At 35.8% G+C, this 16,291-nt stretch overlaps 1 protein-coding gene across 9 annotated transcripts in view; it reads right to left on the minus strand.

Annotated features, from left to right (window-relative positions):
* The window catches only part of LOC129721535 (adenylate cyclase type 2), a 178,339-nt gene that overhangs the window by 98,762 nt on the left and 63,286 nt on the right, over nt 1-16,291 (minus strand). For 5 of the 9 annotated variants that reach the window (XM_055674230.1, XM_055674233.1, XM_055674226.1 and 2 more), the window contains exon 2: nt 4,426-4,833. The exons of 1 other annotated variant lie outside the window; for it this stretch is intronic. In XM_055674230.1, the coding sequence (XP_055530205.1) occupies nt 4,426-4,552 (127 nt within the window). In that variant the 5' untranslated portion in view covers nt 4,553-4,833. The remainder of the gene's footprint in view (nt 1-4,425; nt 4,834-16,291) is intronic. 3 more of the 9 variants (XM_055674231.1, XM_055674229.1, XM_055674227.1) reach the window with 3 other exon arrangements.

Below are 16,291 nucleotides of genomic sequence, written 5' to 3' on the forward strand. Positions count from 1 at the left end.
TCACCGAATCGAGTCTGAACGTCGAGAATCTGCTGAAGGCTGGAACTTGCCGTTTTAAAGATTTCAGGTTTCAATTGGTAAATATACTAGATTGCAAGCAATTGCACTCAGTACCAAGGGTATAAAACCTTACATCAAATCAGACTCTTTTCGCGTGACTTTCGCCGGGACTGCTCTGGCGAGGTATGTGTGCGTCTACCCTTGCACTTGTTCTAGAAAAAAATCTTGTATAAAAAAAGCCAAAGTTTTAATTTTGTATCAGACAAAGCCCCGTCCAAGAATTATGATGTTATACGTGTAAATTCTCCATTATTTTCTGATTTATTATAAATAAGTTATTGGAAAAATCATTTAGGTCTCTAAAAAAATCAGTTATTGGAAAAATCATTTAGGTCTCTAAAAAAATCATTCTACTAGTGACATCAGAATTCACAGAAATGGTTAAAAAGCTGTATTCTTTCATTTTTTCTAGTTCGAGCTCTAGGCCAAAACCTGTTTACCAGTGTAAAGAATGAGAAAAAAGTTATACACAGGGAAAAAATGTTTTAACAACAAAATGTTTAAATAGTTATCAACTTTTGAAGAACTCAAATAAACGATGTAAACTTTCCCCTGATATTTTTGAGTTAAAAATTAAAATATAACATAAATTTGATGAAAAATTTAGAGCTGAAAAATATTAAAGCAAACATAATCTTGATTCTAGAACCCCTTTCTCCTCTCTCTAAGAATAAACGTACCTGATTCAGTGATGTGTTATGTTGGGTTAAATGAATAATTTTGAAGTTGAACTTATGTCTCATTTGCCTGATTCGTAGGTAGAAAAAATGCCCTTTACAAATCCATATCAAATAACGAATGCGGGTCAATGGACGCTACTGTGGGTGTATCTGATATATCTGTTGTACGTTTATAATTTGGTTGACTAAATCCTCAGAACTGTTTCCTTTTTGTTTGATTTGTGAAGTTTTCACGAGTACCGTTTGTTAGGGAAGGATTCATAACAAGGAGGCATGTTGAATACTATTTTCAATTTATTCCAAATTGAAGTTTAGATTTCGCAAATTAAACATACCTTGTTGAAAAATTAGCGTTAATGAATTGTCGACTTCAGTTGGACGTCTTTATTAATGTGTGATTTGTGTCGATTACTTTGTACTAATGTAAAATCCACATCAGGGTATGGTGCAAACATCCGCATCACGGAACTTCAACCATTTACATCAGGGTATGGAATGGAGGTGACACCTTCTGCTTCAACAATTGTAGAGAGCATAGCCTCGATTTATTCAATTGAGGCATAGCTGGATTCATCGTTTCAATAATACCATCAGGGAAGCTCAAGAAATAAGATCATAGATGCAATTTAGGATTCGAAGAGTTTTTACTGCGCCAGATTTTGAATCAGTTTTGTCATAATCTTTGATTCATCAAATTATAGTGACAAATCGTTACGCGCTCGAATAAACTGTGATAAACAAAGATATTCCATAATCAATCAAATATGATGACTGCTACCCTGCGGTGAGATAACAAAGTGACGTAAATTTTCTTTTTTTTGAATATGATTTTTTTATGCCAATTTGTTTGTTGTTCGAAGACCCTTTCTTTTAGTTGTTACTTATTAGTACGTAGCATAAAATTAAGAAAACTAAATGACGTATGCCCCATTTCAATACAAAAGTGATATGTAACCCGTTCGTTTTTAGGTCGTATTGAAAAGCTGATCAAATGGATGTACGTAATAATGTAATATCACGGCAGTACCCAAACCTACAACCCTTTTGTTCCGATTTCAGTGAAAATAATACATACGGACATATTTCCATAACCCTGTCGGTACTGTAGAATCATGGACAACAAAAAGAGGTTTTTTTTTCGCAAATAATTTTACGTTTACTTTTGGAAAAAGTTCAAATTTCAAACAGATACTGTGAAATTATCTATTAAACCTTATTTTATATTTGTTGTACACACCTAAAATTTTCTGCCAGGTCTCGGTAATTTATTGCCGAGTACGGCACCGCTGAGTGTTCGGTTAAAAAAATAATGACTCGGTTCACCTAACTGAAATTTCGGCACAGAGTATCCGAAATCTCGGTAGTAAGTTTTGTGTTAAGGGATAGACAAATGGTTTATTTGGCAAAGTTTTATAACGTGAAAAAATATGAAACTTTGCTGAACAAGCAAAATTTTTATTATTATTGGGTACAGAATTACAGAGTATATTCTATAAAAGTTACTTAAAGTTAGTTTTTTGTGCTTAACTTTTGTTAGTTACATTTTACAAGAAAACGTTGTCTTAAAGAAGCATTTGGGCATACAAAACCCACGTTTTTGTTGAAGGCCACACATCTCCAGAACTTATCCTTACAAAGTTGTAGCACATTTCAGCATATTTTTTCAATAACTTTAACAACGTATAGAATAAAGATTAGGTGGATTGGGACGGATGGAACTTATAACAGTTTTGAGCACTCGAGCTAAACTTCGAGAAAAAGTATCGATACCATGATTCTGCTTGCCTCTTTTTACTTTATACGTTCTTAAAGTTATCAAAAAAATAAGCAAAAACATGCTATAACTTTGTAAGGAAAAGTCCTGGAGATGTGTGGCCTTCAACTAAAACGTGTATTTTGTATGCCCAAATGCTTCTCTAGAATAACGTTTTCTTGTAAAATGTAACTAAGAAAAGTTAAGTGCAGAAAATTAACTCTTAAGTAACTTTTACAAAAATACTCTGTAACTCTGTACCGAAAAAAGATAGGATTTTCATTTGTTCAGCAAAGTTTCATATTTTTTCACGTCCTGGAGCTTTGCCGAATTAATTATTCCTCTCTCTCTTAACACAAAAAAGTTAGTATTTTTGATATATGAAAATCTACTGTAACATATGCTCGACGTACTCTAATATGCGTAAATTGGGACAAATGGAACCTAAAGGAGTTCATAGTACTTAACCTAAACTTTAAGGAAAAGTATTCACATCATGATTCCACTTGCCCCTTTTTAACCTATACGTTGTTGAAATTATCGAGAAAATAAGCTAAAATATCATATAACTTTGTAAAGAAAAGTCCTGGAGATATATGGTCTTTGGTAAAAATGTGTGTTTTGTGCGTCCTAACATTTTTTCCGAGCAACACTTTCGTATAAAATGCAACTGACAAAAGTTAAGCAAAAAAAAAAAATAATTTTTAAGTAAGTTCCCTGTAATATACTTTATAACTTTGTACCGAAAAAAGATAGGATTTTTATTTGTTTTACAAAGTTTCATATTTTTGAGTTTCCTACAATTTTGCTAAATAAACTACCCTTCTATCTCTCGACACAAAAAAGTTATTTTTTTCATTTTTAGTATAGTAAACTTTTCATATTATTTGACAATTTGCGATTATGCGGGTCATTCATGCAAACAATTGTTCCGAAGACACCTTCAAGCTATGATGAAAATGAAAGGCGCTATGGAATTAAGTGTCACTTTTTGCCTTATTGGACCGCTGTGCAGTTGTGCCATTTTCGGCAAAAACATACCGAGAGCCGGAAATTTTTTTTCTAATTTTATTTGTGTTAGTGTTTAGGATACTCATTCCTAGACAGTTTTTCTACACGCTTGAATTTTATAGCCGGGTCTCGGTAATGTATTGCCTAGACTGGCACCATTGAGTGCTGGGTTAAAAACAAATGACAGCTGTCATATTTTTTCGAAAATCTCAGTTCACCTAACTGAAATGTCGGCAGAAAATATCAGAAATCTCGGTTGGAATAGCTCGTTAATATTTTGTGCCGAAATTTCAGTTAGGTTAAACCGAGATTTACGGAAAAATGTGACAGCTGTCATTTCTTTTTTGACCGGCAAAAAATTTTAAGTGAGTATACAGCCACAGGTTTCTGAGCTATGATGTTTCAAATAAAGTTTACGCTAAAATGCATTCGTTTTTTTTAAAGTTACTCTTAAGGCTAAAAAATATCCCTAAACAAGGATAAAATTCAGGCTTCTAAGATAAATGCATGTGCTTAGTTACTTTTTTTCAGGTCATTTTGACTCAAACGTATGTAAAAATAAATGTGAAATTCAATCAACTTAACCGATTTTTCATCAATCCCTCAATTAATTTGAACGCTATTAATTGTACTACTTAAAAGGGACAAGAAGAACCTTTCCTTCAACTCTCATTCTGCCACGGGTAACCCCTCCAATTTAATGGTAAATTATACTTTCATTCTGCCAATTGGCGAACATTTGTAAAAAGTTGATTTATTCCTTTTGGCAAAAAGGGACTTGCAGATTAAGACGGTATAATTAATTAACTCTCTCCTCGCATCAGTGCTTCAGCAGATATCCCCAAGATACTGCGCTAATTCTGTGCTAAGCAAACCAGCTGGAAAAACCATTGAATGGAAAGAAAAAGCGACTGAATTAACCTGCTATGATATCATCCATTTCGGCGGCAGCGTCGTCCTCGTCTTCATTAATCTCCAGATCCAATTCAACCGGCTTCATGTCGCTTACGAGATCACTTTGTTCCGGACGCACCGCGGCAAACAACATTGGCCGGCACACTGGAGAACACTGTTGGCTGGGTGCGTTTGTACAATCACGCTTGGTTTATGGCGTACTAATCAACAGTTCACTATCACTTCTGCTTTTCACTGCTTTTTTTTCTTTCTTTTCTAAGCACCAACGCCGACAAAGTGTTCACTGGATTGGGTGTGGGCTGTGGTTACGGCTGCATAATACTCTATGATATTCATTTCTCACGTGTGTTTTACCGGTAACGAATGGACAAAAATAGCACAAAGCTGAACCGTGTATGGATCACTTTGGAGTGGCTGTGGATTATATTACGTTGCGCTTACTTTTGCATATTCTGACGCTATACAGGCAGAGCCAAGTCCTGGTAATGGCGAACTTTTACATTCACACATACACACAAACTGCACACCTACACGCATACGCTCGTCTCTTGGATGCCCTTCGCCTAACGCGTTTGCTTCGGAATGTGCAATTAGTCCGGTATATGTGGACACACTCGCATTTTAATTGATAACCGGATCGTCTACCGCAGATTGCGGAGCTCATATGTTGAATGCTTATGGGTGGCAGGTCTGTTTGCGATTCCGGCGGCACTAGTTTGCAATGATTGCACTACTTGATTAATTTGTGATTGTTCTTTTTCGGTTAGCCAATTATGGAACGAATTGTGAATATTGGAACGGAAGCTTAATTGTCTAGTCTATTTGAAGCTGAGGTGTTTTATTGGCCTGGATATATTTTCAATTTTCAGCGGTGGGAAAATTTTTACCAAACGTAAATTGTTAATGAAAATGGTAACGAAGTTGTCATTTCGCTGTGTCTACCTTCAAAGACATTTTTTCTCGTCATTCGTATTAAATCATTTAGGCGCACATCTTCATGACAATAATTTAGTTTTGATACATACTGCAGAGGAAATATAATATCATAAAAATAAAAACATAAAACACTATGCAGTGCTGGTGGAAATAATAATGAATAATTATGCGAATTTTCCGCCGAAGTAGAAGCAACTCCGCGTCTTTACATATTTGTTTTTTTCTAGAAGCTTTAGTTTAGAATAATAAATGACATTAAAAATGGATGGAATATGCGACTTCTGCAGAGCAGAAAACGTACAATATCCTGTCAGTCCTGAAAAAATACGACCCTTCGTGCGGTAATCATTCCGCTATGGTTCATTGTTGTTGACAAAAACTGCAAGCAGAAAGTAAACTCGTCACGCCCAACCCACACGAATTAGCATAGAAATGCCGTTTTTCATTAATTTCCACCCCAGCGAACTGAATTTATTCTAAGCTTTTCGCTCGCCACGGTCACTGCAGTAGTAACCAAGGGCTTACTTTTCTCCGGAGCCTCCGACAATCGCGTACTATTTTTAACCATTAGTGGCGAATTGTGTGTCCGATACGAGTGCTGTAACGAGCAGAGCAATGAATCTTTTCTGCTGCATGCTCTGGGCAACCAGTGAAGATATCAAACGAAAAAGAATAAATAATTATCCTATCAATTCCTTTCGTAGATTGGACACTTTGATAGTCCCAATTATCAGCAATTTTCCTCTTCGATTTGGCCGTCACTAGAGCATGTCGTGAATCGTCGTCGTGACTTCCGTGATGCTATGGTTGAGACACGACGGCCAGGCCAATTGGATGCTATTAATTTCATTTGCCTTTGTCATCGTCTCATTGTGCTCCGTTTAATTGGCTTTACTTGAGGTAAATTACCTCTCTCGCGTGGTTCCGTCTGTAATCGCTACAAGTTGAGGGGGTGGTTTTGTGCTTTGAACAACGTGCTTCCGGCTGGGCCGTTAAACCGTCCAGGATTGACAATCGTCACGGGTTTTAGGATTGTGTTATTTTTTGCGCATCGTGGAGCAGAATTGTTTGAATGTAAAGGAATATATTTAATTGGCACCGAAAGGCAGGTTGCAATAGACAGAAAGTTGCTAATGGTGTCCATTCTTTGCCTATTTTTAGGACTCCCAGGAAGGGATACGCATAATGTAATGGCACTGCGTGGACGGGAAACTAAATGAATTGTAATTTAAGTATTCGTACGTGAAAACTTTCATATTTTTGTTTTATTGACTAGTTTGATTTCAACTTCGTCATCGTTTGTTTGAGATATATTTATTTTTAGATTTGATTGCTATTGATTTATCTTTAACATGCTTCGATAGGCCAAAGTTGAACTGATTCAGTTTGTGGTTAATTTTGTTCACAACTACTGTAAATGTTACATAAGTTTGAGTATAATATTTATACACTTTTATTGAATTTAAACTGAGTCAATTTTGTCCATAATCAGCATTGATGGAATAGAAAATGAAAATTGAGTACAGAGGAGCTGAAAGTATTTGATATGTTCTCAAATTTTGGATGGAAATGATGAAGGACATTCGAATTGTGCAAACTTTGCCCGGCGTCTTACTGTTGACACATCTAGATGTGTACGACCTTTGCAGGCACCAAAGTAGAAATCACATCAGCGCCACCATCCTGTACATTGTGTATTGTGCAAATATAAGCAGATGGCGTCTTTTTGCTGATCCGTACGCACGGCCTTCGCTTCAAGTTTGATTTGACACCATGTTTATATTTTTACATAGCATCATCTGTGCACCTGTTACTACTAAACTAATCTTTTATCGTAATATCGTGGGTTTTCATTCATTTTTCTTAGCCTTGCTACAATATCGAGTAGCTGTGGATTCCAATATGGTGAAATTGTATTTTATTGTTCCTCTATAAGTAAAGTTAGTTTTTTTACGCGGATGATATATACCTCGTGAAAAAACGCAAAAACCCGCGGTAATTAGAAAATCCGCGTAAATTAAACTACCAAGAAATGCTTTTGAAAAAGCTCGAGACGCTCTACGGAAAACATCAAAAATTAAGAAAAAAATTGAAAAAAAAGTAAGAAATAAAGAAAAAAAAACAATAATATAAAAAAATTAAAAAAAATTAATATGAAAAAAAAATTAAAGGAAAAAATTAAAAAATAAACACGTCAATTTTAAAATCCGCGCCAGTTTTTTTTTTGATCAACACGGTAACCAGGGTAGGGAAATGTACTGGTACGCTACAGTATTCACACGACAGTAGCAAGATTTTTCACGGTGCCCCGCTGGACCATTATTATAAAAAAAAATGTCCATCAAATCCAAGTATGAGGGTCAATTCTTGAGGTCATTTTACACCTCTGGTTAAAATTTTAAAAACATCTACCGACCGGATCTCGAGAAATCTCGATTTTAGGGTGTTAGTTAATGAATTTCAAAATAATCCGTATTCGATTCATGCAATATCACCGAAATTCATTTAAAAACTTGCCCAAAGCATTTTATGCCAAAATAAACTTGTTGGTGTTGTTACAATTATGATAATTCACCACTGACTTAACTCTCCAAATTGACTTAAGTGTGTTATTTCATTTCAATTCAATTTTCATTATTTCAATTTAAATGTTACGTTCTGTGAATTGAATGGGAAAAAATAATTTAAACTTGTTGTGTTTTATACAAACCCACACACAAACACACACAAAAACGCACACACATACACACACAAATATTCACACACGTATACACATATATTACACACAAATTTTGAAAATTATGTATTTTTTTCCTAATTAGAAAGAGTGATTTAAAATAACCCTCCTTTTCCTGGCTTGTGTATCGAATAATATGATTTTTTTAAACAATTGCATTTCGCACGGAGTAAAACCAATTGGTAGTTACGCAGTTTTTAATATTTCCCGAATGTTTCAGAACATAAAAGTTTTTTTTAGTGTGTATTACTGTATTTATTTTAGAACAAGAAAGTCAAGTATTTATTTTAGAACAAGAAAATCAACAAAAAAGTGCATTTTGGACTATTGGCTTTTATGTCAACCATGCAAGAAAGGCAGGTTCAGTTGCCAAATCACGTTGAAATAAACAGGCTCGGAAGCTTGTTCATTGTGATGGCCAAGACCTCTTCCAGTGTCTCTGCAAAACTCTTGTACAGGATACTTACTTGGCACTGGAAAGATAATCTTATTTTGACGTGAAATTGAATCATTTAAAATGCAAGTTTTTATTTAAAATTTATTATTGAGTGTATCATTATGGTGGTAACACATCGATACATAGCAAATACTAGAATTCAGTTTCTTGAAAAACGTGAACATGTTCGCACTATTTGAAAACGAAGAGGGTAATGTCGATAAAGCGAGGAGTTTGTGATGTGGTATTTTGAAAAGAACGGAAGTTGTAGCTTTTCTCAGCTGCTGGCAAAATCAGAAATTGTCTCTTTGAACGCATGCTCGAGACGAACAGAAAACCATTTATTATACATTGTTCTTTCACTATCCAGAACCTGGAAATCTCACTAATAATTAAAAATTTGATAAAGTAGTAGAAGCCAAACATTTAGTAGCGCTTGTCTTTCTAATAGAGAAAATATAATACATAATTCTCAAAATTTTTGTGTTTACGTGTGTGAAAATTTATGTGTGTTTGTGAGCGTTTGTATGTGGATTCGTAATAAAACACAATGATTGATGTAATAAAACACATTTTTCCCCATTCACTTCATAGAGAGTAACATTTAAATTAAACTGGAGCTACTAAGCCATACAAATAACATACTTAAGTCAATTTGGAGAGTTAAGTCAGTGGTGAATTATCATAATTGTAACAACACCAACAAGTATATTTTGGTATAAAATGATTTGGGCAAGTTTTTGGATAAATTTCGATGATATTGCAAGAATCGAATAAGAATTATTTTGAAATTCATTAACGAACACACTAAAATTGAGATTTATCGAGATCCAGTCGGTAGATTTTTTTAAAAATTTAACCAAAGAAAGGTGTGAAATGACCTCAAGAATTGACCCCTATACTTTGACTTGATGGACAATTTTTTTTTATAATAATGGTCCAGCGAGGCACCGTGGTTTTGTAATTACTCAATTTGTGTTTTTGTAATTATTTATCTCTTGCTTTTTGTCACGAATTCAATATGAACAACAGTTCTCTCGCTCACTTCTCTTTATATTGTTGTCATTGTATAGACAATCTCGTGTGTTGTTGACTGTAGCTGTCTGTGCTATTTATTGCATTTATTTCGAATTGAAGTGGAATCAATTTACTTAGCATCGAATTTTATTTGTGTCCAAGACCGTAATTGAATTTGCAAGATTCAAGCTTTTATTGTCCTGCCTTTGCTTAAATATTCTAAATTTGGATGAGACTTTCGCCACAGCGAACTATTTTCGAATGAAAAAGTTTAGATGCTGGGATTTAAATCTTCTAGTGGTGGTTTTCGGCAGTACATATATAGAAATTATTTATTTTCCATCTTATTATTGTACTAAACTGTCGCATGATTGCTAATTATTGTCATTCGCACTATGCGACAGTCGAGATATCGAGGCGGCCGGAGATCGGCACAAAAGAGAAACGTCAACCATCCGTGTTGGCTTCTAGTCACACGATTCTCTCAAATAGAGTAGAGGTGGGAAAAATGGTTCACTATAGTGAGCAGATCAGAGCGGTTCCGCTCACTAAAATGAACTAGTTCTTTTTAACAGCTCACTCGCTCTTTTCGTTCCTACATAATTTTTGGTTTTTATCAGTGTAGCTAATTATCAGACACCGCAAGCGAGAGCCATGTGAGAACTTCACACCCGATTTGCCAAGCACAAGGTCGCGCGCAAAACTACAATAGAACTCCCAGAAACAAGCTGCCACCAAACGTCTTCCCTGTAATGCATAACCTGCATTTCCCATCACCCAGCCACCAGCCAGCCGCAAGCAAAGTATTTTGAAGTTAGAAGGTAAGATTATAGGGTCATGATGCATGTATTGTGATGGGAGCAAAAAATAGTTTCCATAGAAAGTTGTATGGCTTGGCGAAACTATTTCATTGATGTTAGTGAAATATAATACGGTGGATCATACCTTCTAACTTCAAAATACTTTGAGCCGCAAGAGCATGCAAAAAAACAACTTGCAACAGTCCATACACAGGTACACGGAACGACTAACACCGAAGACGCACACGAATGGATGTGGAACGAAAAGAACGAATGAACTGATTCACTGATCTTCTGGCAATACGCTCGCAGGGTGATCAAAAGACTTCAGTTCTTTGAAAGAGTGAAATCTTTCGCTCTCAGAAGAACTGGTTCGTCCGATGGCTCTTTTGTTCAGCTCGCAGGCAATCCGCTCGCGATCAGAAGATTTCGATCTTTTAAAGAACTGATTTTCTGATCAGCTCGCAAGCGGATTGTCTGTATAGATTCAAAAGATCAGTGAATCAGTTCTTTCGCTCTTTTCGTTCCACTTTTCATGTGCGTCCCGGCGTTAGCCAGCCCGTGTGCACTGTGGCAAGTAGATTTTATTTTTTATTCCCACGGCCGGTGGATGGTCATGCATAGCAGAGCAGGCAGCTGGCGGCAGCTATTTTCTGGGCGTTCTATTGCAGTGTCGCACACCGCTTTGCGCTTGGGGTGTAAAACATTCATATGGCTCTCGCTTGCGGTGTCTGATCAACAAAATCAGCTTCAGCTTTTTGCTTGAAGTAAGGGGTGAGTTACCGCTCTTTAAAAAAGAGCGATAGATCACTCACTCACTTTGAAGAACCAGCTCTTTAGATCAGTTCGTGAGCGGATTGCCCACCTCTAAAATAGGGAAGCGTACAGTTGAACGCTGCTGTCGCAGTCTGCAAGAGAGGCAACAGTAATTTTCGATACGGTGTCATGCAAAAATGTCAACTGTTCGACACACTGACGGTAACGCGTAAAAAACCGCGGTAATTCAAATATCCACGTAAAGAAACAGCGGTAAACCGAAAATCGACGTAAAAAACCTTGTGAAAAAATTCGCGTAAATAAAACTGTCTGCATTGTTGTATTCTAAGAGTGTTTCCATGCCGAATTTTTTATTTAAATGACACTTTGCACACGTGCTTGGCTAAGCAAACTGAGTATTTTTCACAGATGGAGTAATTTTTCAAATTCAATATAAATTTTCTAAAAGGGTATTCTGGCGTGTCAAACACATATGCAAAGTATAATTCAAATAAAAAATGATCAACATTACGGTCACTTGGCATGAAAACGAGTGTTCATTAGGGTGTCCCAAAAAAATCAATGTTGAAAAAGTCAAGGTGCTCAGCTCTAAATTGAAAGATAATGTTATTTATAGCATTTTTATAGAACATTTCGACTTTATAAAATGTCGTTTTCAGGTTGCCCAAACGTGATTTATGGAAAAATGACTTTTTCAAGCTACAAAACCACCCTTTTGCACTTTTTTCAAATCTGTTCGATTCCTACATTTTTCCATACATTTTTTTTTTGTGGGGTTGTTTACACAGAGCCCATTGAACATCACAAAAAAGTGAATTTTTCTCATATTTTTTAGATAATTCCCTTCAAAACACATATAAAAAATTTTTTTGATCAAGAACTGAAATTTTTACTGCTAAACGGGATTCAAGACAAAAATTTACATGAAAAAAGATCCTTGATATCTTATCGGGGAGACTGAGATATTGGCGATTCAACATGTGATGGAAAACTATGCAGTTTGTCAAAAATGCCTCTGAAGCTCAATATCTCCATTGCACAGTGTTTTATTTTGCCGTTTGTGCGTATGATTTCCTAAATAGTGACTCAAATGTTGATTATAGCCATAAGGTTTGTTCGGAGAAGTTTCAGGATAATCAAAAATGCATCTTTTATTGTAGAAAGATGGGTTATCAATCCACCAATGAGTGAGATACAAAATTTACTTTTTAATCAGAATGAGATAGACGCAAGGTGTCTTCAACAAAGTTTTAGGTTATCTTAAAACAAGAAACCGAAGACATGATGTTTCTATCCCTTATATATTACGAGCAACATTGAGATTTTTGTTAGAAGGCACTAAAAATCACAATTTTCGTTTTAACTTTTTTCGCAGATTTTTCCTAATGTTTAAACCTTCTACTAAGTTATCAGCCATCTAAAAACGCATTTGTTTTCTGAACATTGTTATTTTTTATCTCCCAAAATAAAACAGTCATTTAACATATTTGTTAAAATGCGTAGTTTTCCATCAAATATAAAAATGCCAATATCTCAGCTCCCCGATAAGATATCTTGTATCTTTTTTCATGTAAATTTTTGTCGTAAATCCCGCTTTGCAATGAAAATTTCAGTTCGTGATAAAAAATTATTTTATTTATGTTTTGAGGGGTTTTATCTAAAAATTATAAGAAAAATTAATTTTTCTGTGATGTTTAATAGGCTCTGGGAGTCAAAAAACAAAATGCAATGCTGAACTGAACCATGCAAAATATTTGAAAACAACCCCACAAAAACAAAAAAATATATGGAAAAATGTAGGAATCGAACAGAATTGAAGAAAGTGCAAAAGAGTGGGTTTGTAGCATAAAAAAGTCATTTTTCCATAAATCACGTTTGGGCAACCTGAAAACAATTTTTTAAAAAGTCAAAATGTTCTACAAAATTGCTATAAATAACATTATCTTTCAATTTAGGGCTGAGCCTTTCTTTTTCAACATTGATTTTTTTGGGACACCCTAATGTTACACCCAACAAGGCCTACAACCTACACTAGGTCAGTTCAGAAGTCCTAAATCCGCTATGGAGGGCGGCTTTCTGGCTGAACTTTTCGAAGTCGGGAACGAGCGGTAGTACAGTGTAGTTCACCAAAGTATCCCGAGGGTATGGTCTGAGGAAAAACTACCTACGGACTGATTGGAAGGACTCGTATGCCCCATCTATGAGAAGGGACACAGACTTGACTGCCGCAGCTTTCGAGGCATAACCCTCACCGATTCCGCTTATGAAATTCTCAGTCGCGTATCCTATTGCAGGAAGCCTTTGTGGCTGAAATCCAGTGCGGTTTTCAAGCGGGACGATTTACAACGGACCAGATGTTCACCTTGAGACAGATCCTCGACAAGTTTCTAGAACTTGTGGACACATTACCTGTTTATCTGACTTCAAAGCGGCGTACGACTCAGTGAAATTGTAGATGTGCATTCTGAATTCAGTATAGGATCTTTATGTTCTATCCCCGTTGAAGTAAAGAAGGTAAAAACCAAATTTATGACTCTCAACTAGAGTAATTGGTGAATTTCTTTTCTCAGGAAAGCAGAGCATACCGCAGTGTACAGCAATAGTCGTCCACTTATAAAAACCATTTAAATGCAACTACGAGCGTTGAAATCGGTACATGTATTGTAACCAAGTTATAACATAATCATCATTTAGAATTAGAGTTTGTTTTGCCATCGTCGGTTGAACCATCGAAAAATTATCAACCTTTTTTTTTAAAAAGAATTTTAATATGAAACTGACAAGCCATCAGTATTTGAAAAGTACTAATAAAACAATAAAGTTTTATTTTAGATTCGTAGATACAAAATTATAAAATTGAACGAACAGATTTAGCTAATTTCAGAGAAGAGAGAAAATTTTCAATCACTGCGAAATATAATTCAATTGAGCTCTATAAACATATTATTAAGGGCTGTGAAGGGCGAGACCGTTAACCAGTGTTCAATATAGTAATTAAAGTTCATCAACCATATACCCATTCACCTCTGAGCAGCAAATCTCGGTTTCCATTTTTAAAAGTCCCTCCTCCCTTCCAAACCTAATCTTACACCATGCATGGTCGTAGTTTGAAAATATCTTTTAATTTATTGCCTCTGCATTGGAAGCAAAGTTGTGGTCTCTTTTGTGTAAAGAAATTGATTGTCGTTTACAAAGCCTTCGCCCCCAATAAATTTAAACCCCGGGTCAATGGGCTTCTTCAAAAGGAAAATTGTTTTTCTTTCGTTTTGATGAGCACACTTATACAGGATTCAGATTGTTTTTTTCCAGGAACAGAAAAGTTTTGAAATTCAACTTCGTAATGCAAGATTTACTCTAACATTTTTAGTTTCATTCTTAAATCCTAAATACAAATCTGCTTGTTTTAATGTCATACTGAACAACACTAGGTTAGAAAGCAGGCACAACTCAAGTGCCCAATTTCTGCATTATATTTATGAGATGTCAATCTCTTCGACGTGCTCGTAAAAGTCTCTTTCGTATCCTCTTCATCATATCATCATTAGCAGGAACGCTACACTGGGCGCTCGTACATACGTACGTACTTGTATATGAATGACTAAGCTGAATTCTAGTATCATTATGTTTGACCCAAAAAAGTACTTTTTATCTTCTTTTACGTACGACCTAGTAGAACACGCTTCTGCATTAATTTGTTTTATACTTGTTGACGTCCGTTTCTTCTCATATTTTTCCAGCAAGTTAGTAAGAAAAAAGAATATTTGTGATGGCTTGTTAACGACGTTTGCCAGCTGTGTGAGATGAAACACCCACACGCCTGCTTCAATATTGTGGCACTTTTACAATGTTTTAATCGCAAAACCATTCCAGTACCGCGAAAATTTGCCAGAGCAACATTTTTCGGGTGAAATTTGCCTGAATGGAATTTTGGTTTTCTGGTGTGGTTGGCATAGAAACAGAAATATGCAAAAAAAAAAAACACAGCAATGAACTAAAGCACCGGATAGGACAGAACTTTGCGGGGGAAAAATTGTTTTCCTCTGCGGGTGGCATTTTTCGGCCCTCTTGTCTTGGCCAAGCTATACGGCTAACTTTTTCGTTACAACAAAGGAGATGAAAGTTTAACTTGTGCTTGCGCTACATCTGAATTGCAGAGCGGTAGTTGTAGCTTAAGAATCCCATTAATTAAAAATTTGAAGTGGTCAATCTAATGAGTAAATTCAACGTTGCTCGTTCCTACACTTATATGTTTTGTAGAGCTTATCGATGACAAACTTTTACAAGATTGCCGATAGTATTTTTGGCCAGCATTATTATATTTTTTTTCATTAGTGTACACCACAACACGTGGTTCTAAATTTGCACAACTCGGTATATGAAGTTATTCGTCCCAGTTACAGAAAGGGAATAGATCGTGTTATATTTGTACTAATATGAATCATGAATAAGATGTTTTTGTCAGAAAAAGAGAGCAAATGACAGTGTATGCTTTCCTACTCTCGCTCAACTCAACCGCTTCCGAAGTAGTCCCTTCCATCACACTTTCCCTTCCAGCGCACCACACCTCCGCTGCTGCTCAGGCGATATATTCTCCTGTTGCTATTCTTCCTTCTCCTAACGACCGGCGTATGGAGAGACAAACACAATGAGCGAATCAGTGATGATGTAGTCTAATCATGTGTCTGTTTTCTCCCAGAAACTCATGCACCATATCATTATTTCATTATGAGCTGAGAGGATTCAATTTAATATGCGGTGTAACACGTCAGGATCTGTGCAGATCGAGACTAAACGACGATTGCATCTGACTGACTAGATTTCAAACATCAATATCTTGATCGACTTTTAAATACTGTCCAAGACTCTGCTGTAATACAATTATTATTGTATCTTCACAATATTGAATTAGTTGAAATTGAGTTGAAAATTGTGTACATTCAACCAATCACAAGTTCATTTACGTTTTGCTTGCATCGGCTGGTTGCTGGCTTACTATAAATAGAGAATTTGTGAAAATAATCGCTCATTTCGATAAGGTAGCTGTTCCTATACACAGTATTATCAGTACCAGTATCGGCTGGCTTTCCGGATTTGCTTTCGGCCTAAACAAATCATGTTTCAGCAGCAGCGCGGTTCATTTCAGTATGTGTTATCAAAGTGCCTTTATTC

This window comes from Wyeomyia smithii, chromosome 2, assembly GCF_029784165.1.
Source record: "Wyeomyia smithii strain HCP4-BCI-WySm-NY-G18 chromosome 2, ASM2978416v1, whole genome shotgun sequence".
Taxonomy (NCBI): domain Eukaryota; kingdom Metazoa; phylum Arthropoda; class Insecta; order Diptera; family Culicidae; genus Wyeomyia; species Wyeomyia smithii.